The sequence below is a fragment of the Harmonia axyridis genome, chromosome 6, assembly GCF_914767665.1.
Source record: "Harmonia axyridis chromosome 6, icHarAxyr1.1, whole genome shotgun sequence".
In the NCBI taxonomy this organism is placed as follows: Eukaryota; Metazoa; Arthropoda; class Insecta; order Coleoptera; family Coccinellidae; genus Harmonia; species Harmonia axyridis.
In genome coordinates, this window is record NC_059506.1 from 24,490,280 (window position 1) to 24,517,644 (window position 27,365).

Sequence of the window (27,365 nt, forward strand, 5' to 3'; positions counted from 1 at the left end):
ATCGTTTTATATCATTTTTATTCACTTCATTTCAGTTAATGACATAATTTACAAATTTTTAAAAATTATGTACATCCAAGTTTCTAAAAATACTACTTCTAAAACATAATATATTACAATTAGTTGGGAAAAGGCACGTTGCATGTGCACACAAGTGTGCATCGAATTTGAAAAAAATTTACTCCTTCATTCGTGAAATATACCGTTTTAAGTACACATAGTTTTATTGGACTAGACACTAGCACAGTTATCCTGAAAACATTACATTTCCTTTTATATTATTTCTTTTGATCAAAGAAGTGACAACCATCTGATTAAGCTGATAACTATTGTTGTGGGAAAAGGTTGAGAAAGAAATATGCCATGCCTGTATATCATAGTAGTGAGTTTTTCAGCTGAAAGCAAGGAGTTTTGAGAGTATGTAGGTGCTATATGCAGAGGATGCTCCACAATTGTGAATATTTCATCTGAAGACATTGAAGGGAAAGTGTTCAAAATCAAAGCATCTAATATTCTTATCACATTCAATCGTACACCAAATTCTTATATTTTCTTTACAATAATTTACATTGAAATTTGATCATGTAATATCAATTAGGAAATCATTCACTTTATAAACAACATTGTTATTGTAATCTAAACCTATTTAATTTTTAAATTAAAGTAAATCACAATATTATGGGCTGATTAAATTATCATGTCAACTGAGTGAGGTATATTATGAAGAATTATTTCAGTACATACTTCAGAAAATCGTTAATGGCGTATCTGTCTCGGACATAATTAAAATGAAACGTATTGGCTGATAAAGTAAAAAGCCAAAATCATTTTATAAGAATATTAAATTAGTCAAATTAAATATGAACGGATTTTATATTAGTCGATAGAATAACAATATAATTGAACAGCTTAAATTACTTTAGAGGTAAAGACTTTGTCTTCAATATTAACTTATTAGTAATGTGTTATTTTGAAGATGGAGAAAAGTAACTGCCAATAAAGAAAATTATTCAAAGCTGCATCTGAATGAGTTTCGTATTCAGAAGAATTAACTTGAAATATCACATCTCCTCAATTGTGAGACAATGTCATTCTAAACAAATGCTGCCTTCTTTGAGGGGTCAGTTAGATCTAAAAACTGAAATAAAAGATATCATTACGAAAAATAGGTACACCATCCTCATAACGGTAGAGTTCCGACAATATACTTCGCATAATTCAACTTGTTTACTATCACAATCACAATGATATATCTTCAGAATCTGGATTCGAACCCATATCTTCTCATTTTCTCATACTAGGGTTTCAATCTCTTAAAACCTGCGCCATCTTGTCCTAATTTCAATTCCTCGTACAATGTGGGATTCACTTCCTGTGATTGAGGCACATGAAGTTGTTCGTTTTTCCATCCAAGTCCTCCTGATGCGGAAGAAACAGCCAAACCATTACTACCTCCATTGGAGATCGTTGAATCATTTTGTCCCTGAGGAACCTGAAAAATGTATTTTTGATTCTTGAGGAACAGAAAAATTCTAAATTATCTTCAGTTCAAGTTTTCAACTGATATTCAAGTCTCTTAATTTTATTCATGTGGATCTGAATATAGATAATAATTTAGATCTTGCAGAGGATCTACTTCATTAGTTGAGGTCTTAATGTTATTCTGATAGTCAGGCTATGCTCAAAGCACTGAGGTCACATATCATCGGATCTAAGTTGGTATTGGAGTGCAGAAAAATCTCAATGGCATAGGGAAGGATAACAAGGTCTTTTTTGTGTGGATTCACGGCCACTCGGAAATTAAAGGGAAAGAAGAGGCCAACACACTTGCTAGAAGAGGAGTACAAACTCCTTTCATTGGCCTCGGACCGTTTAGGCAAATGTATCAACAAGAAAAGGAAAAAACCGAAAGAGAAACGTTTTGACGGAATATTCTGGGATGGATATCCGAAAATTTTCTTCGAAACTTTGACATTGCGAGGACCAATTATATAATTATATTACACCTCCTCACTGGATTCTTCAGAGGGAATTGTCACTTTAGGAAACACTGCATGAGAATGGGTCAAGCAGAAAATGAGGAGTGCAGATTCTGTGGGGAGAAGGAAGAAACTTAGGATTCACTAGTGACGAAATGCCTCGCCTTCACTAGACAACGCACAATTTGCTTCGGATAAGAAAATTGTAGAAAAGAGGAAGTAGCCTTCTAGAAGTCACTCCAAATACTGGAGTTCATTAGAACTCTGGAACTGGAAGGCTACTGTAGAAGACGTTTTAGTGATAGGGACACAATAGACCATAAGATCAATAGGGCCCTCAAATAAATCTTAATCTTATGTCTAAATGAAAAATTCATCTGTTATTTCTCACCTGTATATGGTCCATATTCACCTCTCTCAAATAGCTTGGGTTTTCGAAAGCAACCCCGTTGGTTCCTTTCAGCAGTTTCTTATTCCTAACAAGATAAACGGCACCACAAACAATGAGAATAACTCCTATTATAGCTAAGATCACAGCCACAGCAACTCCCATATGATTTCCACCACTGCTGTGATTGGCGGAGGCTGTAACATCCTTGTCACCTGTGATGAATCTGACAGATTTCGTCAGAACAGATGTACCTTTGTTATTACCAGCTTTGATGACGTACTCGTATGTACCCCCTTCTTTGAGGTTAGTCAACACCAAACTGGTTTCTGGTGTGTCATTTTTGTATACTGGCCTTTCCTGTTTGCCATCTAGTAGCCTCCAGATAACTCTATATATTTCTACGGTATGAGGATTTTTGACTGGTGGATCCCATACTATTTTAACCGTATGTGCATCTATAAATTCTGTTCTAGCATTTTGTGGTGGTCCCGGCAATTTGTCTTGGTTCTCATGGAAGCAGTTGATGATCTGTTTGGTATACGACAACGTGCATATCTTTTTGTTGATGACAGGTTCTCCCCTGCACCAGTCCAAGCAAAGTCTTTGGACGCCAGAATGAACACAGCAGTTTCTGTGGTCGGAACCATCAGAAGCGCATTTCATCAGTTTCTCGAAATCGTTGACACATTCCAATTTATTGATGACGGAATCTATGTCCATGTAGAAGGAGCAAGCATCCATACAAGGCGATGACACGTTAAGACTCTTACAACACTGTGTTATGTTCTTGACCGGTTTGATGTTCCTCAGTCTCACAGAGACAGCTTGTGTGGTACTTCCGAAGGCATTTTCGGCATGGCAGAAGTAATCACCGACGTCCATCATCTGTATCTGTTTTATGGTCAGCTGCATTATGTACTTATCTTCTTCTTCCTTCACTTTAGCTGTGACTATATCGTATTTTCCTCCTTGGATGACTGGGGTTCTTTCTTCGTGGTTTCTCCAGAAGATCATCTTTGGTTCTGGCTGAGCGTCTACTTTGCATTCAAGAGTTACAGAGTCACCCAGGATAGCCATTGTTATTCCACTTGCTTGTATATGTGGACCATCTGAGAAAAAGGTATTAGTTAGTCTTAAATTTTAGTGATACACTATCTAACTTACGACTTATTGTGATCTTTTTGGATGCTTGCATGGGCGTGCCATACCCATTGTCTGCATAACAAGATATTTGGTTCATATCCTTGGTAACGTTGTGAATAACTGTAACCATGTGTCTTGTGGTTTCTTGCCTCACAAGTCTGCCCGTAATATAGAGGGAAATAGTTGGCATAGGGGTTCCCATTGCTATACAAAGAATTGTCATACTGCTACCCTCAATAACAAGGTTGATTGGATGAACGGTAGGAGCTTCAACAACAGCTGGATACGCTGGGTCAGTCCAGGCTATAAGGGTTTCTGAAGGCATACTCGCTCCTTTGTCAGTCATTGCTTTCACATAAACAATATACTGGGTGTTGGGCTCTAGAGACATGATCGGATGCGTGGTCACAGTTGTGTTGACTATGTGGAAATCGTCATCAGAAGTCTTTTTGTAGTATAAACTGTAAGTGATATTTAATATTTCAATGAGGTACCTACTGAGATATATTTATTTTTAATTTTTTTCGATATATTCAAACGATAACAAACCTGTATGTTATTTGGTCAGAAGGATGACTGAACTCTGGAGGCTGCCAGGTTATTGTAACCCATGTAGCACTGTGAGATGCAACAGCTAGAGAATGGGGATGAAAGATGACACCTTTCACCCATTGGGAATCTAGAACAGAAAGTAGAATTTGTTGAAAATATGAATTTGATAACTCATTTTGATGCATACAGTATTTTTGTGTCAGTAAACCTACCTGCTTTTATTAGAGTGATGACAATAATCGATGATGGAAGTGATGTGCCATGACGATTCTTGGAAACTACGAAAATGTGGTAGGTGCCTTTCTTTTCTAAACCTGTTAAAGTTGCTGTGGTTGAGTTCACTTCCACCTGCTGCAAAAGTGACAAATATAGTCTGATCATATCATAACTAATGTTTTATTTGGAGTTAATTACTTCATGTCAAGCCTTTAAAAATCTTTTATAGTGTTATTTTTACAAATATCTTCAAAAGTTTTGTGGCAGGATGCTTACCTGATCTAATTTGAGCAGAGTTTCATGCATGGATGTGTTGTCCACCTTCTGATAATTTACAATGTATGAGGTAATATTGCTGCCATCTTGTGGAGGTTCCCATTCCAAAAGCACAGAATGACTATCGACAACAGTTGCATGGAGTTCAGCAATCGGACCTGGTAGTATTCCTGTTCCTGAAAATCAGACAGAAGAAAGCTTCATTACACTTCATTCACTTAGTCGATGAATTCTGAAGATACTTAGAGACTAGGATAATGAAATATAAATAATAATATCATAATGGCGCTAAAGTATAAAGTAAAGTAAAGAGTTCACAGTTTAATTCTTCTAAATTTGAACGAACCACACTTTTGTCCGAAAAATCTGTTATATGACGCTGTTTTGATAACAATGTATATTGTTAAAAGAAGCTGAAAATATCTTTGGTTATTTTCAATCACTTTTAATTTCTAATGACAACAACGTTAATTTCAAAAACGTGTTTTCTGCTCTTATTATTTTCTGATAGAAATCTTCAACATTATTTTTATTTGCTAATGAAACAAAAACTTTCAAAATATCAGAGTAAGCCATCTTGTAAGCTGATAATGTTTGAGATTTTGGTCGCTTCGGATATTTCCGTGACAGCAGATATGATAGTAATGAAATTTTGCCTTTGTATTGAGAATAATAATTTCGAGCTTTATTCATAACTTTATAGTTACAGCGTCATCGAAATCATAAAAATAAAAAAACAAAAAATAAAAAAAGGTCCGGAGTCAATAACAATATTCCATGTACGACCCGAAATACCGATGCCATAACATTCTTTCATGGATACACAAAACTTGTTTATATCCATTTTTCAAACCACAATAAATGCAGTTGCTCTCAACCTTCAATATCTCGCTCCTTTACTTTTAATTATGACACGCATTTACTGAAGGTAGGTAATATCGAAAAAAAAGTATTATGGCACTGGCAATGTGTTCTGTGCGCCCAACCTAGGACTTATTGAGCGATGTGATATGTTTTATAGAATAAACGCAAAAAAATTCTCTTCATGATATAACCTACCTTCCTCAAAACACTGGACAATGTTGCCAATATAAGTAATGCATTTCGAGGCTGTTTCTGCAAGAGAAGTTACGATAACTCCAGCACAAAGCGAAAGGCAATTGGACGGAACTCCTCGTCTTTCACAGCAAGCTCCATGGTTTCTTCCACCAGCTCCGCATCTCAACAACTTGTGGAATTCGGACGCACACACTGCAGCCAACTGCTTGATATCGCTCATGTTTGCGTCGTAAGAACATAGAGGGAGACACACGTTGCTTAGATCGGCTTCTATGCAACAGGCGGTTACGTTATAGGTGGAGGCTTCTTCAAGTTCTTCCTCGATTACCTGTAATTTGACGAGGAATCAGTTTAGCAATGTGGAAAGTTTCATTCTGTCTGGATCAAAAGTGAAAAGTTACGACACTGGAAAACAGAAACATAATTCAAAAACACAATAAGTATTATCATTATTATTTCTTTGAATAGTGTCTCTCAATAGAAGAATAACTTATTTTTATTCTGTGAGATACCACATATTTCTGTAACTGTCAAATTATTGTTACTCACTTTGACACTTCGGTATTGATCTGTTCGAATCGAGAAATTGCTGTTTTTTATTAAATTTTGAGTATTTTATGTACTATGGATGAAGGACCTTCAGAAGGAACTAATCGCAATGGGAACGAAGATATTTCCACAGCAACCCAAGACACTTGCTCCCGAGCCCAAAAGCGAAGAACTTCAGAGAAGACACCAAGCCCACCTCCCCCCACACCTGATTTTGCATTCATACGTCACTATCAAACGAAAGCTGTCGAAGTCGTGGAAGACTTCTACAGCACCTTCATTGACGAAAAAGGTTGTCAACATCATATCAAGAAGTTCACTTGGCGAAATTACAACAAAATCACAGTCTCAGTAATCAACTATGGTGCCAGAATTGTAGTCATGAAAGCACCAGATAAAAGGGGAAAACCGGTTGATATACTTTTAGGGTTCGACGAAATTGAAGGCCATTTACAAAATGGGAACTATCCGCTAGGAGCCTGCTTGGGAAGATGTGCCAACTATATAAAAGAAGGCACATTTTATCTGAACCACAACATGTCATACCTCACAAAGAATATAGGTCGTCATCATTACAATGGTGGGGATATTGGTTTCGACAAAGTCGTATGGACTCCTTACGTCGACGAGTCAAGAGTCATAATGACCTATGTAAGTAATAATAAAGAGGAGGGATATCCAGGACAGCTATTCGTTAAAATCACGTTCGAACTATGCCGAAGAAATCAATTCAGAATAGACTACGAAGCATACTGCTCAGAACCAACCATAGTAAATCTGACGCATCTTTGCTACTTCAACCTAGCAGGTTCAAACCAAGGTCCTGAAGAAATGTACAACCATATTCTTAGCATTAACGCAAACTGCTATACAATCCAAGATGATGATCATATACCAACTGGGGAAATAAAGAACGTTGTGAATACAATTTACGACTTCCAGATACCTAAATGCTTGAGCAAAGTAATAGGTATCAGACCCAATGACGGATATGATCAAAACTTCTGTATAAACTGTGGTGTGGATAATCAAGAATGCTTTGTCTCCAGACTGTTCCATCCACCATCTGGAAGAATGATAGAGATTTATAGCTCACAGAAAGGGGCTGTCTTTTCCACTGGTAACGAATTTGGTACTGGTGCTCCAGTTCCAATCGATGAGCTTTTTGGTAAGCCTTATACGTGTTCGACTACATCTCTCGTAGTAGGGAGTATATACAGGAACGTCAAAGAAATTTTAGCGATAGACAACACTCGCGACTACTTCGAAATGAGAAATCTGATCGATTTGGTGAAAGGTGTCGAATTGGGAGATAAAGATAATATGGACAAGGTGAATCTCACCAAAATACAGCGCCAATACTTGGAGAGGATTCAACATTATTGCGAGGCGTGTGAACCAAAACTCAAAAAGTGTCAAGAGGTGTTGGACGCAGTGGATTACATTCTAAGAGAAGCTAAACCACCTGCAGAACCTGAAGTGGAAGATGAAGTACTGGAAGACCACGAAGTCAGAGAGAGGATACTCTCCCAATTTTCCGCAATATTAGATAGCGTCAAAGATGTAAATGATGGGAAGAGAACAACGAATAAGAAAATCCAAGGTAAAGGCGACTACATGTACAAAGCTCACTGCGGTGTTGCAATTACTCCAGGGAATTATCCTAATGCAATAAATACGAACGGATTTCCTAATGTTGTCTTGAAACCAGGCGAGGTTTATAGACATACAACGAGCTACAGGTTTTGGGTCAGGGCCGGCAATCCCAACAACTGGATTAAAAGGAAGATATATGAGGCCACTTACGATGAAAAACAAGCGGCAAAACTCAGAGATGAAGTTAAGGCTGCGGGTATCCTGAATACTGCAATTAAAAGGGATTAGGAGTGGTTATTCGCCCATTTGGGAATTACTTGAATCGAATCAAATCAGCGGCTTCAATCATTAGTTTTACGGTTTGGTGTCGGTCAAATTTCATCCAACAATTTATAATAATTTTAGATTTAATAACATAACATCATAAATTCATGATTCAATCGAATTGTTTATAATGCTATAATCATTATATCCATTTTGCTTTATCATTATATTTTTTTGTACTCTCCGTTGTCTTGTATCGTAAATCTGAGCTCATAGAATTTCAGATACAGAAAAATTAGTGTTATTTCGATTTGATTTTTCATGGAAATTAGAAAATAGCTAAGTGAAGAACAACTGTTGCGGGTAAGATACTACTATCGCATGAAAATGTACGCTCAGTATATTTTATTGAAATATGCGTCGGAAGGTAGTAATTCATTCGAACACTTCGATAAAGGAGAATTTCATACTGAGAAAATTCAAAGAAAATCAATGGTATTTTAGATTGACAGTAAGAGGCTTTCTGAGCAACAGAATTTTTTTACTCTCCATACAGTTCAGAAAAAAAAGACTACAAAATCCAAAAGAGTTGAGACATTTTCTGAAATCAAAGCTAGAGAGCACTTAAATTATTTGTAACACCTAATAAAGATCCAGAAACAGTTTTTTTTTTAGTCCTCGATTCTAATGAAGAATATAATATTGAAGGTGATTTGGTGCTTGGTAGTTTCAATTATGTTAGACGTACTAAGAAGATTATTTTTACGTTCAATTGGTGAATTTATAACAAAAAACAAGAAACATTGAACATCAGATCAAAATTGCGGAAATTTAACATTTACTACTAAGACAAAAACTAAATCAAGATAACTTGGCTCAGATCATGGACTCCATGATTGGTATATAAACAATCTGCAATGCTGTAATGAAATTTTGGAATTGGTTTACTTCAAGGTATTGGTGGATCCAACAGAAATTATATTTTTGCGTTTATTTCTGTTGCACAATTGATTTCGTCCATATGAAGAACAAACAACGAATTCATAGATTCATTCACAGTTGGCAACAACTTTTTTTTTTTTGGATTTTGACGCTTATGATTCAGAAATGATGAAATTTCAGAATTTGAAAACGAAATCCAAAATATAATTCAGCTTTTTTTGAAGATCGAAAGTAAGTTGTTTAAATGGTTCAAATTTGAATCCTCAAGGTATCCTTGATTTATTTTTCTATTCATTTGAATTCTACAACATTTAACGGCGAAGTCAATGAAAGAATGGGAAAAAAGCTGTTTTTATATTGCAAGGTTTGCATAACTAAGATATTTTCAAACGTCATATAGTTATAACATTCTCTAAACAGAGACAAGAGAATAGGATGGTTCGAAAGTGGAAAAACAAGTAAAAAAATGCCACCCTAAGATTTGGTTATTTAGGAACAAGCAAATTGACTGACACAAGCAAATAAGGACAGTGGATTGTTGAGCATAGAATATTTCTCAGATATGAAATGCCTAAATACGTTATACGTCGTTACAATGAGTTGACCGTAAATCTTAAAAATATTCCTTTGGTGTACCACTGCCCAGATACAAACCGTCAAGTTTGAAGCTCACATAATTCCAAAATCAACTCTGTATACTTTCAAAGTTATTAACATAAACACCGTACCCAGGGCTCCAGATCAAGCATCCATATGACTTCAGAAGAGCAGTAAAAAAAATATTCCAACCTTTATCTAACGACAAAACCCAGAAGCACACAATATGAGGTACAAAACATAAGTTTTGGAAAAAAAGCACAGATCCATATATTCTGCAGCCCTACCTATACTATGCTATGATTACTATCAATATTGCATGCAAAGTCTATGGTTGTCTTTTTTTTGCGGCTTAACAACATCATACTATCCTTTGGAAGTGAGTGAGTTTTCATGAGACACCAATTATGTAATCCAACGAAATCAACCGAAATAATTTACAATCATCTACATAAAAAAAAACTTGACAAACACAAACAAATACTATTTATGAGAATGATGAAACCAATTGAACCAAGTAAAGACCCCTGTGGAATACCAGAGGGTACCATGAATACAAACGATCTGAAACCGGAACGCAAAAGTCTTGTGTTCGTAAGATAACACTTGAAAAAAATTCAGTACATTTTCTTACCTTACTCTCTGTCCTGAACGTGATCCTTGTACTGGGTGTTCCAACTCCGTGAGTATTAACGGCCTCAACGTAAACTTCGTAGTCGGTGTTACTTTCAAGTCCCTCCAACACGAAAGGACCATGGTTGACGAAGTGGTTGCTATACTCGCCATCGTCACCGTCGAACTTCCGAAGATGTACTCTATATCCGGTAACGGTGTCCCCCAGGGTCTTCGGCAGGTCCCAGTGGATTATGGCGAATTCGGTTTCGACGTTGGTTAAGTGTACACCTATGGGAGCACTTGGGAGGACTCCGTATCCCTGGAGGAGGCAGTTTGTGTATTCGCTCATGTAACGCATGCATCTGTAATAAGGATTTTCATGATAACTTGCTGATACATAATGAAAGAAAGTTGAGATGAATCCTTGAAACCATAGAACTATTTCACCCAAAAAATATGACGACAAGAATATATTCATCGCTATGCTGAAATTTCTTCAGTATTCTTATTTAAAGTGATCTCATTCGAAACATTCCCCCTTGGTGATCACCTATAGCCAGTTACGTGGTCTGAATAGGTGCAATTGGCACATGAATCGAGCGCTCAAGAACTCCTGATTTTACCTCAAAGCTTTTCACAATTTTTCAAGTTCCGCTTGATTTTTTTATGGTTCACTAAAACCACGCTATCAACACGAAATTCTGTCAAAAGCATGAAATGAATATTCAAAAAAAAATTTCTTGAGAACGAATTAATTTACCATTAATAATCAAGGAGGGGGAAAACTGGCAAAAGGAATAATAGTCAGGGTGATCTTTTTGCAATATCGAAGTTGTTAGTACTTCTTGAGATAAGCGGCAAAACCGCAGCATCGAAAATATTTCAGATCGATAGAGCAGTGGTTTCTACCCAAAAAATTCAATTTTCAATAAAATCTTACCTTCCGTTCTCCGTAAAAGTCTAGGTAAGTCTAGATGAGGCATGAATATATTATTCCATTAATTATAGTTGTAGGTATGCCTAGTTAACCCTCGCATCCACCATTTTGCAACAATAACTACCCCCCAACTTTATATGAATCAAAATTGCAAGTTTTTCACCCCATACAACCTCATAGGCAATACACACACATATAATAAATCAGATATTATTTTCTCTCAAAGTCATTCCAGCTTTCACTGAAAGTGTGGAATCGATACCAAGATGTAATAAAATATGTATTATGCAAAGCTTTTCTTTATATTGCTGTATGACATCATTCATATAATGCTTTTTTCCTCATTGAATAAACAGAATGACAGTCTTCAAACATTTCGAATTCATGTTTGTTGTTAGTCTATTCTAAAAGAACAGACCGTGACATTAACAACTGTTTATACCTAATTACATATCTCTGTCTTCATGTACGTCCAGGATGATCTCTATGAAATGGCTGCACCCTTTCTGAAGAAAACTTTTACAATTTATGAGAGAAATTCGCTCAGAATGTTCAAGTTTCTAAACAACTTCATGGTGAGTTTGTCTGTTGGTATCTTTGGGCTAATCTCCAAGATGTCTGAAATGGTTTTAATGAAATATTTTCATGGAAAATGTTATATAAAAAATAGGTTCTTCATATTATTCTATATTTTTCTACGTATTATAAGAAAGGAGGAATTTTTTAATGCCAAAAATCCAGCTTTCGTTTCAGTGTATAATAGGTGAACAACTTTCCTTCTGTCGTTTTGCAATATATGTCTGTAGCGGTAAGTGGTGGTCAAAATAAATAGATCGCAGATGCCATATAATGAGCTGGGGTATTTGTTAAATAACGCCATCGAAATATTAGTCGGTTCGTATCTGCATCATAAAGTTATAGATTAAACATGTCAAATAACGAGCCAAATTCTCGTCATTTGCGGAAGATTTTAATTTTCTGATTTAATATGAAGAAATCTGCGGCTGAGGCTCATCGAATGCTCTCAAATACCTATGTTGAGACCTCTACTAGTAGAAGAACGTGCCGAGAGTGGTTTCAACGTTTCAAAAACGGTGTTTTTGACGTCGAACCAGCATGACGGTGGAAGAGACCACTACTTGATCAAAACTAGTGTCAAACGCAACAAGAATTGGTAGGATCATTGAGAGTGAAGCAACAAGCCATTTCAAAACGCATGAAAGTCGTGCTAATGATTCAAAAACAAAGAAATTGGGTGCCGTACGAGTTGAGGCAGAGAGATGTTGAACAGCGTTTGTTTGCTTGTGACAGGCTGCTTGCACGGCAAAGATGAAAAGGATTTCTGATTCGCACTGGATACGAGCATTATAAGACGAACTGTCGCATATAACAAGAGATATGGTAATGTGATTTTACAGCTTGATAATGCTCAACCCCATGTTAAAAAGTGGTCAAGACATATTTGAAAAACTTGAAATGGGAAGTTCTAGCCCACCCGCCGTAATATCCAGACATTGCTCCCTCATTGTTTCGATTAATGACACACGGCCTGGCTGAGTGCAAAATCGGATCGATTCGTAGATCGCTTCAAAAGATGACTAGATTTTTCAATGCGGGATTCGTACGCTGCTCGAAAAAAGGGAGAAAGTTGTGGCTAGTGATGGACAATACTCTGGATGATAAATATATAACAAGTTTTTTACAATGAAGCCTCGAATTTCGGAAAGAAACGGCGGAAACAAAGTTGTACGCCTTTTATAATGGACAACATTTCTGATACTTCACTACTGTTTTTCAAAGTTTATAGTTATGACGATTTCTATTGAATTCAGACAACTTGACACGTTGCAAAATTGTGACTTTGATGAATCAGAACCAAAATATTTCAAGGGATCCGTGTGCAAACCGTATTGCAAACAGCATGATCAAAGTTCCGTTTTCTGTGCGCAAAACCTCATTATCCGAGGTACTATAAACAAAAAGCTTTCAAACACAACAAGGCTTGAATGAATCATATGAACAGCCGAATCGCTCCTTCTGAAATAACATACCGTGATACTTCCAAGAGTTAAACTCAATGAAATATCACCTACAATCACATTTGTGTTGAAAAAAAAAACCGCCAAATCCTTACCGCTCTGATAAGTTTTCTTTGATGAAATTCGGCAACCCGTCATACGTAAAACATGCAGATATAATCAAAAAAGGGGTCTTTTCATATCGAACGACAAAGAAGCATAAAGCAGCGCGGTCTCTACCAGTGGCAGCCACGGGTTGGTCTTTGTTTCGATAGATTCATGTTTGCGTCGATGGATATCACACCCGTGTCTTTTGATTGCCTACTCGGCAAAAGCTGGATGTTCGACAGTGCACTTGTGAACTTTAACAGCCTTATTTGGGATGAAAGGATGCCTGACTGTTTGATGTAACATGAAAGTGAGTTACGTGTGCGAGTATAAGTCACTGGTAGACGAACGTTTATGTTCGTTTTTATGGGCTGTTGGAACTGGGGGCGTGATTTGATACTGAGGGGAGACATAGGTGTTTATTACACTATATCGAGATTGGATGATTGAGACGTTCAACACAACTTGAATTTAAAATTTTTGTTGCCCATCTTCAATATTCGGTAAAATCGAAGAAAATCTCTTTGAGATCTTCTTCAAATACTCTAGAACGAATTTCATGTATGGTTGAATTTTTTTAACGCGAACCTCGTTTACTCGAAATCCTCGATAAAATATTCTCAATCCCCTGGAAAAAACCTGTCTGAGTCAAAAATTAATCATGCATATCTGGAAATCTTTTTTTCTGGTTCAGTATCGTGATGAGTTCATTAGAGTATAAAAAACAGTGCTGTGATGAACTGATTACAGCACTGTTGATGAAAAGTACATCACATACGACAACGTCAAGCGAAAACGGTTGTAGTCGAATTGCATGAGCCGGTGGCCAAGCTAGTATTGAAGGCCAGGAAGGTTTTGCTGTGTGTTCGGTGCGATTGGCAGGGAATTATCTACTATGAGCTACTCCCACCAGCACAACTGTTAACTCGAAACTGTACTGTCAATAATTGGACCATCTGACGGAAGCAATAGTTCAGAAGAGGCCAGCTTTAGACAATAGGAGCATACACCTTACAGAATTCGATAACATCAATGAAAATCACCTTAAAATTTTCTTCAAGTACTCTAGAACGAATATCATGTACAGGGTGGGCAAATAAGCGAGGTAAGCGGCTATATCTCAGGATCCACTCATCGTATAGACTTGCGGTAAAAATTTTCACTACTAAAGTGTACAAGAAAACACATTGGAAATTGTTTTGAAGTTCATACCTCTACCGCTAGGGGGCGTAATAGCTACCGTCGAGTAAAAAAAATGAATATTACTCGGAAATGTTTCATATGAAGTTGAAGAAAAAATAACATCACTGTAATCCTTGGAAAATTCTCTATCTTTTTGAATTGTTACTTTCGATTTTACGACTTCAAATGAGGGTAGGTCAAAGGAAGAAATCTGACTGATTGAAATGCCTGTAACTTCAGTTTGCCTCAACGTTTTTGAGCATATTAGATCTCGTCTGAAACATAATATCTTGTTGATTGAGGAAAAAATATACTCATGATGGATTTGTTCTTGCTGCTTTAGATAGGAGGCGTTTAGTCAAAAGTTCATTGTTTTGTTCATTTCACTCCGAAATTTCAAATGTTAAGACAGGATTTTCTCAGCAGAAACAGAATTTCTATCAAATTTGCATGAAAAAACCTGAAGGTCGCAAAGCGATAGTTTCAGGCGTTCTGAAGTTATGGCCGAAAGAAGATATTCTTCAACTGATGCACTGTGAAAAACCAAAACAATGAACTTCTGACTTAGCGCTCCCTATGGAAAGCAGCAAAAACAAATTTATCAGGAGTATATTTTGTCCTCAATCAACAAGATATTATCTTTCAGACGAGATTTAATTTGCTCAAAAATGTTGAGCCAAACTGAAGTTACAGGCATTTCGATCAGTCAGATTCATCCCTTCCACCTACCCTTTTTTGATGTCGTAAAATCGAAAGTGACAATTCAAAAAGATAGAGAATTTTCCAAGGATTACAGTGATGATATTTTTTCTTCAACTCCATATGAAACATTTTCGAGTAAAATTCATTTTTCTACTAGACAGTAGCTATTACGCCCCCTAGCGGTAGAGGCATGAACTTCAAAACAATTTCCAGTGTGGTTTTCTTGTACACTTTAGTGGTGAAAATTTTTACCGAAAGTCTCTACGATGAGTGGATCCTGAGATAAAGCCGCTTACCTCGCTTATTTGCCCACCCTGTACATTCGAATCTTGTCAACTCGAACCTCATTAACTCGAAATCCTCGAATTATTCTCAATCTTCTCCAAAAAACTTGTCTGAGTCGAAAAAATTATCATGAATAACTGGAAATCGTTGTACGGTTATATTTTACCATTTTTACCTATATAAGTCGAAGATCTACAAAAATTATTCTTCAACCCCGAGTAAGTCGTTAGTTCTTTATTTTTCAATAGATAGCTGCAGTTATCTGTACCTATATCGCGCTGTATAAGTCAAATCGGATACCACTAGATGCATCACGCACTGGAAGTCCAATTGTCGAAAATGTCGATGAAATCATGGATATTGTCTAATCCGACCGTCATATAAGCTCTGTTTCGATTGCCAAAGAACTAAAGATTGCACAAAAAACCTTTTGGAGCCATTTGCATAAAGTTGGTCTAAAGAAGAAGTCCGATGTATGGGTACCACACGAGTTAAGACAAAAAAACCTCATGGACCGAATTTCCAATTGCAAATCACTTTCGAATCCCCACAAAATAGAATTATTTTTGAAGCGGTTTGAGACTGGTGATGAAAAGTGAATCACTTACGACAACGTCAAGCGAAAACAGTCGTGGTCGAATTGCGTTGAGCCGGTGGCCAAGCTATTATTTACTGCCAGAAAGGTTTTGCTGTGTGTTCGGTGTGATTGGAAGGGAATTATCTGCTATGAGCTACTTCTTACCGCATAACTGTTAACTCGGAACTTTACTGTCAATAATTGGACCGTCTGAAGGAAGCAATTGCTCAGAAGCTGCCAGCTTTCGACAATAGGAGATGAATTGTGTCCCATCAATACAAAGACAGAACATACAGATCGATTGTGAATCTCCAGAAGCTCCGGAAGCTTGGTTGGGAGGTTCTCATGCATACACTTCGTAGTTCGAATCTTGCACCATCTGTTTCTGACTATGGCGTACAATTTTGCTGGTGAAAAATTCGCTCCAAAAGAGGCTTGTGAAAATCGACGGTCTCAATATTTTGCCAGTATTGTCAAGGGCTTCTATGAGAGAGGCATAATGATATTACCTACCCATAAAATGGCAAAAAGTTATCGAATAAAGCAGCTCATATTTGATCTGATTCAGAACATTCTAACTATGGTAATTAAAGCTTTATTTTTCATGCAAAAATAATGGATTTATTTTCACTACACCTTATACGGTAAAGTTTGTCGTTGATTCAATGAATCACCCTGTTTATAGGTTTTTCGGACTCGCCTAGGGTAGTTTTATCTTCGGCTTTCAATTACTAATGGAACACCCTATATAATTCATATACAATGTTTGCAAATTTTCCTTTCAAATTTGTTATTGTTATTGTCATTCCTGTCAAAATATTTATGTGATTACACGATCAAAATTATAGTTTTCAAGAAATAAAATGAATTCATATAATAAAACGAAAATCATTATCGACAATAAACGAACATTTTATCGTTTATCGAACGAAATTCATTATTATCTTCAATTGCTTCGATTTACATTGAGGAATATAATTGTTCCAATCGAATACATTTGTTTACGCACAAACAATCATTGTATCGTTAAGCCCAAAGTCATAAATTCCTTTATTCTTTCAGAAGAATTTTTTCAGACAAGAATAACTGAAACTAAGTTCTTAATTTCACAAACCCCCAAAATCCGAATCCCTAAAGGAAGCCATACACTACCAGTCTTCTCCGACATTAAATCTCCTCGAAAAAAAAAAACACCGAATTAATTATATATTCAAAATTCCTGCTGGCGTAAACGGATGAAACGATCAGCGTCTACTTCTTCATAACTTGGGACAGAGTTATTCCCAATAAAACTGCGATGGCCGCAGCCCCGACCACCAAGACGGCCAAAGTTTATTTGCTCGATAACACCACCGGAAATGCTCGGTCTTTTAATGTTTTCAGACATTTTCAGCTCACAGAACTATTCAATTCATGATGAAATGACACGAAAACAAAGGCTGAACTAATTAAAGCCGAGGCGGCAGGAAATTTAGCCTGGAACGGTAGTGGAAAGTTTTCGTTTGTTCGGGAACAATGAAATTTTTACGCCAACTGGCACCAACAGATCATTCTTTTCATTAGGGGAGCGGGAGTTGATTCCGCTTGCAGTTTGCGATGCAGTTTATGATTACCCGAATTGAATCAGAGTTCTCTCTCCATATTCCTGATGAAAATTGTAGATATTTCACAAAAAGTCCTCAGTTAAATTTACGATGAGTTGAAAAAAAAAACAAACTTTTCTGTACAACTGCCATAAAAAGTGACACTCTTAATGACAGCCAACCAGGGCCGGCGCTCGCAATTTTGGCGCCTCAAACAATTTCTTGGCTCCCCTGCTGAAAAAGTATCAATTAACAACCCCCCTCTAACAAAAACCTGCCTCGATGATAATTCGCCATTTTTGATTTCTTCAGCGATTCTGCTAATCGTTCCTTTTTAAAGTCGTTTCCACTGAGTTTATTTTTTTTTCTGATATTTTGACATACAATAAATTCCTGGATTTCTTCGACGTCGATGAACAATGCGTAAGTAATATATCTGATTCTCACATTCACAATCGATCACATACGATCGATGAAAGATTACCTATCACACCACAAGATACAAAGGGTGGTAAGGCATGCAAAGCTTCGAAAACTAAATGGGATTAAAAACAAATGTTCCGCTGAAAACATTTAGAATTTATCAGTAACTAGTTTCGAATTCAGAATCGAAGGAATTTTCCATATGTTGAATGTGTTCTACGTGATTCGAAGTGTTATTTTTCATCTTTGTGAAATACATTCCATCCCTCATTGCCATGTGTTATTTATTGAACAGGCGGCTTATTAAAGACGGTTTGGAGATTTTTATTGCAGGGAATGTTGATAAACGCAGCAAAACGGACCAACCTCATGTTGTTTTTAGAATCAAGACTATATTTTTTCAGAAATATGAAAGGGCGGCTATAAACTGGGCTAAATTGCCGCCCATCGAAAACAGTCGATTCACTGTTTCACCCCTAACGACGGCCCTGCAGCCAACAGTGTAAAAAGTGATGGTTTACGTGGACACGTGTCATAAATATTTTGAGCACAGTGTTAAAAATATGATTAACACTACAAACATATTAAGCAGTCAAGTACCAAATACAAAAACTGGACAAGAACACAATTTGAATGATAGCATGCCTTGGTTACGCATCCCTATAATGAATTCAAAAAGTCATCTAAGCTTCTGATTTCGAATGTTCGTAGCAAAATATAAGTTAGACGTATTCCAACCATTGCTTCCACATCTAGATATAAAATGAACCTTCCTATTCTGTATGCAAAGTACCAAACCAAATAGATTTTTAGACAGAATCAATTCTATAAAGTATGGAAAAAGCAACTCAAGAAATATTCGGAACTTCCTGATATAATCTGTATTTTCCAATTCACAATCCCCCTTGATTACAGATAAAACTTCTTCTGAAATCGGATCTGAAATTGTAGGAACCGAATATTTCTAAGAACGGAAACTTTAAATTGAAACTTCAGAGAGAAGTAAGGGTGCTTCTCCCTGCGTAAATTGTCAGTGCGGAAACATTCAACGCTATTCTAGGTAATATTTGTTTTTGTCACTTCCTCAAATTATGAGAATATATCTATTGAATAATGTATTCTAAAACATATGTTGAAATAGTTGTTTTGGTCTTTTTACAATATTCAGTATCGTGAGGAAATACTAACTTTACCAGACTAAGTAGTTCGATGGAAACTGATGTACTCGATTGTTTTCTACAATATCTTCGAAAAGTCATGAATGAAATACATCGAAGCCGAACTTTTGAATACTTTTGTCTTAAGAAAAATCAAGTATTATTTCCAAGATGAAATTGCTTTTATAATATTATGAATAATTCGTCAACTATAATATTTGGATGTAGCAAAATCGTTGTAGAAGTGAAATATAATAACATACAATTTATTTTCGATTTATAATAAATTTCCATCAGGTAATGACCTAGTCAATCTGAAATTCAAATAGTTTCTGCAGGTTATTGAGAAAAATCGTCAATGAAACCCATAATGATTGGGAATACATTATAATTCGAAGTATACCCCAAATTGAATCGATTTTCCCATTCTACAGAAGGAGTTTAAATTATTTATTTAGAAAAAGGATCTCTCTATCATCATAATTTCAGAGTTATAGCTATATTAGATTATCGTCGCCGAAGTTAAAATAATACATGCTATGGAAAAACTTCATATTTTTTTATAATTTGAGTAATTTATAAATGTTCGTTTATTCAATCCTAGCCATATGAATGTATCGTTTTTCTTTCAATTTAGGCGAAGATAATATTAATTTAGCTAAACTCCGAGATTATACCATTCAGGTATAGGGATCTTATGGGTATACGATTTTGCTACCGCCGTTTTGCAATAGGTGGCTGTAGCCAGGAGTGGTAGTCGAAATAAAGAAAAAAATAGATCGTAGATGTCATAGGATAAGCTTAGGTGTTTGTAAATATAACGCCATCAAAAAAGTAGTCGATTTGTGTCTGTATCATGAAGTTATTCTCGTCATTTGCGGGAGATTTCGATTTTCTGTTTTAATATGAAGAAATCTGCGGCTGCGACTCATCGAATGCTCTCAAATAGCTATGGTGAGGTCGCTTTTAGTGGAAGAACGTGCCGAGAGTGGTTTCAACGCTTCAAGAAAGGTGATTTTGATGTCGAAAATCAGCATGGCATGGTAGAGAGAACGTTTACGAAGATGCAGAATTGGAGGCATTACTTGATGAAGACTCGTGTCAAATGCAACAATAATTGACAGGATCATTGAGAATTACGCAACAAACCATTTCAAAACGCCTGAAAGTCGTGTAGGAATATTACAAAAACAAGAAAATTGGGTGCCGTACGAGTTGAAGCCGAGATATGTTGAACGGCGTTTGTTTGGTTGTGAACAGCTGCTCGCAAGGCAGGGACGGTAGGGATTTCGGAATAGCAATGTGACTGGAGACGAAATATGGTTTCTTTACGATAGTCCCAAGCGCAGAAAGACATGGGGATATCCCGGCCATGCATCGACTTCGACGGCCAGACCGAATATTCACGTGTCCGAGGTCATGCTCAGTATTTGGTGGGACCAGCACGGCGTAGTGTATTATGAGTTGTTAAAACCGACTTAAATAATCACAGGCGATCGTTATCGAACGTAATTAGTGCATTTGAGCCGAGCATTGGAAGACAAACAGCCGCAATACAACGAGAGACATGATAAAGTGATTTTACAACATGACAATGCTCAACCCCAAATTGCGAAAGTGGTCAAGACATACTTGGAAACTTTGAAATAGGGAGTCCTACCCCACCCGCCGTCCCGCGCCACCCGCCGCATTCTCCAGGAAAAGTAGTGGCCAACGATGGACAATTCTTTGAATCATTAATGTATAACCAGTTTTTTACAATGAAGCCTCGAATTTCTGAAGAGAAAAATGGCGGAAGCAAAGTTCTACGCCTATATGTACATTCAGAGGGCATGGAAAAACTCGTTTAATTTGAATAATTTATGAATGTTTGTTTTATTTGAGAGTTACGTTCATATTGGAGTATATAAAAATAAAATTAAAAATTCGAAAATTAAACCATTCAATCCTAGCCGTCTGAATGTATGTTTTTTTTACTTGGCGTATATAATGTGAATTCAGCTATAACTCCGGAATTATGTCCTTTAGATATAATGAACTCACAAAAAAAAATACTCAGCATTTCACATGGATTTTAAAAGTCAAAAAATAACCAGGGTGATCCATTTGAAATAGGAAACAACTGACAATGAAAATGCCCACAAGATCCTTGCATAAAACTGTAAAAAATATATGCTATTCGTTTCCGATATAATTAAGGCGTTCCATACTCATAACTCACTCTGCACAAAGTGTGGAAAAAGCGACTCAAAAAACACTCCAAACGTCCTGATATAATCCGGATCTCCCCAATTCACGATCCCCCTCGATTACAGATGAAACTCTTCCCGGAAACGGACCTGCAATTTTAGCAGGAACCGAATATTTCAAAGAGCGGAAACTTTCAATTGAAACTTTGCGGGATAAGTGAGGGTACTTCTTTCTGAGTGAATTGTCAGTAGGAAAACCCGTATGTAGTTTCAACCGACGCTATTCGATGTGATGCAGAACCGGAAAAATTCGAGATGTTCACGACTTCCTACGCCTGAGAGTTTCGAGGAGTCGGTGAATTATGCGGCGGGGGTGGAAGCGCACTTCCTCAAGGAGTAATGCGAATGCATAAACTCGAGAGTTTCAGCATAATTCCCGTGTAAAAGTTGTGGATTCGGCCGGTAGGTTTTCATCGGGGTATTTATCGAATTATGATGTTCGTGTTCTTAAGTTGGTACTCGTATTTGGTAGGGTCGATATAATTGAGATTTTTATTTTTATTGTGAATCATTATTTCTGAATATAAACGCTTCACTAGAGCTCAAGAGAAAAAAGTTTAATTTTCGTTTTTCTCGACCATATTCAAAAACTAAAAATGGGTTGAAAATGCACTGACACTGAGTCAGAGGCTATTTAGCGCTCGTTCATTAATGCGCTAATTAAAGTTTGAGACACCGCTCAACTGTAAATAGATATACAGGGTGTTCGATCTCAGACGAGCCATGAGCCAATCCGTTAATTCCTCATCCCTTAGTGATAGGTAAAATTCCCCGAAACACCTAGAATGTTTTGGTTTTGGGGGGACATCTTTTGACGTATATTTGAGGCTTGAACGAGCCACCCCCTAAGAGAAGGTGCCTCAACCTCTCGAAATTGTGTAGAGGAGAGAGGTTGAGTGATACTCAATTTGAAAAGTCTTGGAAGCCTCTTTACAAACGTGTATAAAAAACGTGATTTTGATGAACCGTTTTCGCCAAAAACCCTCTGGACTTCTTCTTGTGCGGACATACTAATTCCAAGAAGAGAATTTTGACGAACTACGCCAATTAACGAAGTGTAATTGAGTATCGTCAAATAACTCCCATTTTGCTGAACCATGTGAGAGACGTTTTCTGTCAAGATTGTATTATTTTATGGAAGTCAAAGGAAAACAATTAGAACATTTGATTTAAAAACGCAGATTTAATTTTTTTTATTCAAAGCATTTTCTTAAGAATGTAATTTTTATGTAATTTTTCTAGTTTGTAAAAAGAGCTTAATAAAAATGGGCTTTCACAACGTAAGAATAACCAAAATATTCAAGGTGGCTCATTTGAGCTAAAAAACGGATTTTCGGCAAAAAAGTTTCATCAGAATTACGTTTTTCATACACCTTTATTGAAAGATGAACTATCACTCAACCCTTCTTTCCTATTCAATTTTGAAGGGTTGAAACGCCCCCTCTTAAGGGATTGCTCGTTCAAGCCTAAAATATACGTCGAAAGATGTCTGTCCCTCGAACAGATCATTCGACGTATTTCAGGAAATTTTTCCAATCACTATGGGATAAAAAATATACGGGGTTGCTCGTCTGAAATAGAACACCGTGTATATGTGTTCTCCAAGGGTGTTCTCAGCGCTCAGAACCTCCTAGATTCACATCAGTGTTTTTTTTTCGTTTTTCGATATTTTTTTCGAATTTACACGAAATTTCGCAAGATTCTATTTATACATTCGAAATTTATTTTCTGTCGGATCTGTAGTCACTGAAATGTTACCTTTTCGTTTTTCGATATTCTGCTTGAATTTTATGGTTTTGATGATAACATCTACAAGCGAAAACATGAAATGGATATTTCTCCTATAAACGTGAAATATCAACCAAATTGGATAAATAATCCGGAAAATATTCTTTTTCAATATTCCTCTTGAATATTTCATGTTTTAATAATGTGATCTACTAGAAATTTTGCAGGAAACATAACTGCGCCGATTTCACGATCACAGAAATATTTGATAATGTTTTTTCTTCATATTTTTCTAGAATCTTTAATGGTTCTGGCTACACGATCAACATACAATTTTCTACGAGATTTTAAAATATAATTGGAATTAATTCGAATATCAATCAGCAAAAATTTGAAACGTGAAATATCAACCAAATTGGATATGAGTAATCAGGAAAATATTATTTTTCAATATTTTTCTCGGATATTTCATGATTTTAATGATGTGAATTGGTTGAAGTTTCGCAGGGAATATGGAATTGTTATTTAATTTCAACACTAAAACACAACTACGCCCGTTTCGCCATCACAAAAATATTTTGTAATGTTTTTTCTTTATATTTTTTTTGGAGCTCGATGCTTCTGGCAGATTTTGAAATATTATTGGAATTGAAATTATCATCAATAAAACTTGATTAATGATGTAAATTAATTCTTATACCAGTTTCAGTACCTACCACAGATCAAACTTTGGTGAGTTGAAAATAGGCTGGGATCACCAGAATGGAGTTACAAATTTTCAACCTGTGTTTTTTTTTATTGTTTGAATATCAGTAAAATTACTCACTTGAGGTAGTTGAAATCGATACTAGACACATTGCCCATACAAAGCTGTTGACATAAATCTGGCAATCCTCTTTCTTTACAGCATGGCGTATGATCCAGACCTTGAGTCAAGCAACTGAAGGTAGCTGGAGCCCATGGTGCGCAGATCATCAAGTCGGTGATCTCAGCTGAAGCTGTTTCTGTTGGGTCGCATAGTTTGTTTATGCATGGGGGGTGGCTGATACCTTTGTCCCTACAGCATGTCTTGATATCGGGAAGTTTTGGTGCTTCGCCAACTTCTTTCTGTTGAACCTACAACAAGAAGGTGAATTATAGTATATCAAGCAATGCTGTCGAAACGACTCATTAAACTTGTGGGTACTACAACTTCCGCATAATATTATGTTTTCTAAGAACATTAGAATGATGTCGTTGTTATATTTTTGAAAAGACTACGAGGAAATTATTTCACACGCTTGAGTATATTGGTTGTCTCATTGATGTGTTATTAAATGATGAAAGTTATATTTCATCATTCTATGAATCTTAAAATACACTCGGAGATATTGATCCGCTGTATAAACCATTCCGAAGACTGACTAAGTGTCAAGGATAGAATCGATTCATTTTCCCTAGCTAGTATAAATAAATTATTAATTTCATCCTTCCTTTCAACGAGTATACGACGCGGAATGAGTTTTCGAATGTGGAAAGAAGCATTTTGACGCAGAAGCAGGAGTATAAACTGCATTAACGATCAAATCGAATATATTTCAACATAGTCGTTAAATTCCAGGCTCTCGAATCGTAATATACTAGAATTTCAGTTGTAAAACTGTATAAAACACTCAAAATGCTAGAAATTAAGGAAATACTAATCAAGGCAAAAAGTGAACAATACATATCCAAAGGATGCATCAATTAATAATTCAAAATTTGTTGCGTCTGGTAGTAAAGGACTGTGTAATGCTGCGATAGTAGAAATGAGTTTGATAAAGCAAATAACACGTTATTTACAACGAAACTAGGCTAAATTAAGACTTTAATCTGATCGAACCATTCACTTAAATATATTCAATTCAATTTACAAAATGCATTTTTAATTAAACAAAGGAGGAGATAAAAAAATATCATTATGAGTACAAAGCATTCCATTATAAATTTTGAATATGACTTGTTTGGAGCTTTTCAATTTAATTTCTGTTGTTTTATTTATGTTTGTTCTACGAAATTTATGTAATATTTCATTTATATTGATCAACTTTATCAAGTATGATTCCAATTTCATAATTTGAAATTAAAATGTTCTTCTACTAAAGTCAATATCAACTAAAAAAAGAAATTTCATTCTCGAATATTAGTATTGCAAATCCATTTGGTATAATTGTATATAATGTTCATCACAGAATATGAGGATTATTATATGAATTTTCTTGAACAGGATCTGACTTCTGTCACTAGTAAGTGAATAGAGTTTCTGTCGGTTCAGATTCAAGTCGATGAAGATTGTATAGAAATTTTTATTTTATGATTTCGAGGTTTTTTCTGAATTTTAATCGCTCAATATAATGCTTTCACTTCAATCTCTCAGTATTTATGTTCTGTAACCTTTTAGTATCTGTTTATTTTGTTCATAATATTTAATAGCATCGTAGAATTTTTATTGCAATTTAAGGAATTTTTGCTTTTGCTTCGATCAATATAATAATTGTCATTGATGAAATTATCTTTCTATACTGATAAATATGTATATGTATATCGAAAGATAATACTGAAGTGAGGTTCTTCCGAATTTTCATAATTTTTTTCTGTTATACAAGATTTTCATCGAAAGTATGTAATTATTTTGAACGTGTTTTATCTTAATCAATACCTCCTCCCTTACCTTCGTTGGTGTCAAGGTCAATGTCCTCACGGCGTAGCTTGGCAAACTGGATCCATGTTTGTTGACAGCTGTCACCGTAACCTCGTACATAGTGAAAGGAACGAGGTCGTTGATAACTATCGATTTCTGTGGTGCTTTAACATTGAGGTGAATCGCGTGGGACATTGTGGTTGATATGGATGTAGGCAGTGGCGGAGGGTTGTCGTGAATCGGTTCTATTCTTTCGTCGAAAGTGTGAAGGGAGGTTACATTGACGGAGAATTGCGTGACTGTCTCTGCATTCATATAGGGATATTCCCACATTACTTTTATGGATTTTTCATTTAGGGCTTCGACCTCCAATTCCTCTGGTTGACTGGGCAGCAATTCTGTGGACAAAAAATATGTACATAATGAATAAGTAAACAGTAATGGGGATTCCGTTTTCAGTTAATTTTGAGGAGATGGCATAATACTAGGTGGGGTATGAAAACCGAATTTTCAAAGCTTGAGATATATTTCAGGTACTGGTACCTATATGGCTTTTATTGTTTCCCAATTATTCATATACACCTTGCATATAAATGGTCTAAGGGTGTGATTGGCGCACGAATGAACCTTCTTTTGAAACTCCAGACTTCACGTTGGTTTTCCTCTTTTCTTTTGACACTTTGGTTGAATTTTCCATGCTTGTGATGATGTAGTCAACACAAGATATTACATAAAGCTCAAAATTAATATTTTATATTTACTGGTAATATATAAACTAGGGACTGCGTAATTTTTCATTATTCTGCTTTAGTTATTTATGGTTTCGATGACATGATAACTGCAGAATGTTGCTCGCAGTTCTAAATGACTTTTCAATTATACAGGGTCCTGCAATAGTGCGTTAGGCTCCGATAGCTGCCAAACCAGACGTTTCAGAAATCTAGTTGAAAAGAGTCCCCTTTGTACTTTCGATTCTGTATTTTCTGATATACAAGGTGTTCCCAAATGAAATTATTCAACAAATGAGTGAATATTTGAATGGAGCACCCCTTATATTTTTGCGAATTTTCAATGCTCTTCAATACCTCTATCATGATGCAAAATATTAGGGATTTTTTTCCAACGGTACGGATCTTATTCAGAAAAAACTGAAAAAAAAAGGAAAAAAGGAAAGGAAAAATAAAATCGGTAAAGGGCTTTTACCGAACTACTGTTTCGTCGAAATTTTTCAGTTTTTTCTGAATAATATCCGTACCGTTGAAAAAATATCCCTAACATTTTGCATCATGATAGAGGTATTGAAGAGCATTGAAAATATGCAAATATAATGGTTTTCCATTCAAATATTCACTCATTTGTTGAATAATTTCATTTAGGAACACCCTGTATATCAGAAAATAATTTCCAGAGTTACAGAATCGAAAGTACAAAGGGGATGTTCTTCAACTAAATTTCTAAAACGTCTGGTTTGGCAGCTATGGAAGCCTAACGCAGTGTTGCAGGACCCTATATACATTAACGATTAAATCGAATATATACCCTGAACTTCAACTTTGAACGGAAATTAAGATTTCATTG

General features: G+C 36.0%; 1 protein-coding gene across 2 annotated transcripts in view; it reads right to left on the bottom strand.

Moving 5' to 3' along the window:
• The window catches only part of LOC123683465 (Ig-like and fibronectin type-III domain-containing protein 2), a 297,049-nt gene continuing 269,684 nt past the window's right edge, over positions 1-27,365 (bottom strand). For both annotated transcript variants that reach the window (XM_045622528.1, XM_045622529.1), the window contains 10 exons: positions 25,818-26,185; positions 23,955-24,244; positions 10,199-10,541; positions 5,617-5,944; positions 4,558-4,733; positions 4,278-4,416; positions 4,063-4,192; positions 3,535-3,974; positions 2,371-3,479; positions 1-1,492 (listed from right to left, as the gene is read on the bottom strand). In XM_045622528.1, coding sequence (XP_045478484.1) covers positions 1,298-1,492; positions 2,371-3,479; positions 3,535-3,974; positions 4,063-4,192; positions 4,278-4,416; positions 4,558-4,733; positions 5,617-5,944; positions 10,199-10,541; positions 23,955-24,244; positions 25,818-26,185 — 3,518 coding nt within the window. In that variant the 3' untranslated portion in view covers positions 1-1,297. The remainder of the gene's footprint in view (positions 1,493-2,370; positions 3,480-3,534; positions 3,975-4,062; positions 4,193-4,277; positions 4,417-4,557; positions 4,734-5,616; positions 5,945-10,198; positions 10,542-23,954; positions 24,245-25,817; positions 26,186-27,365) is intronic.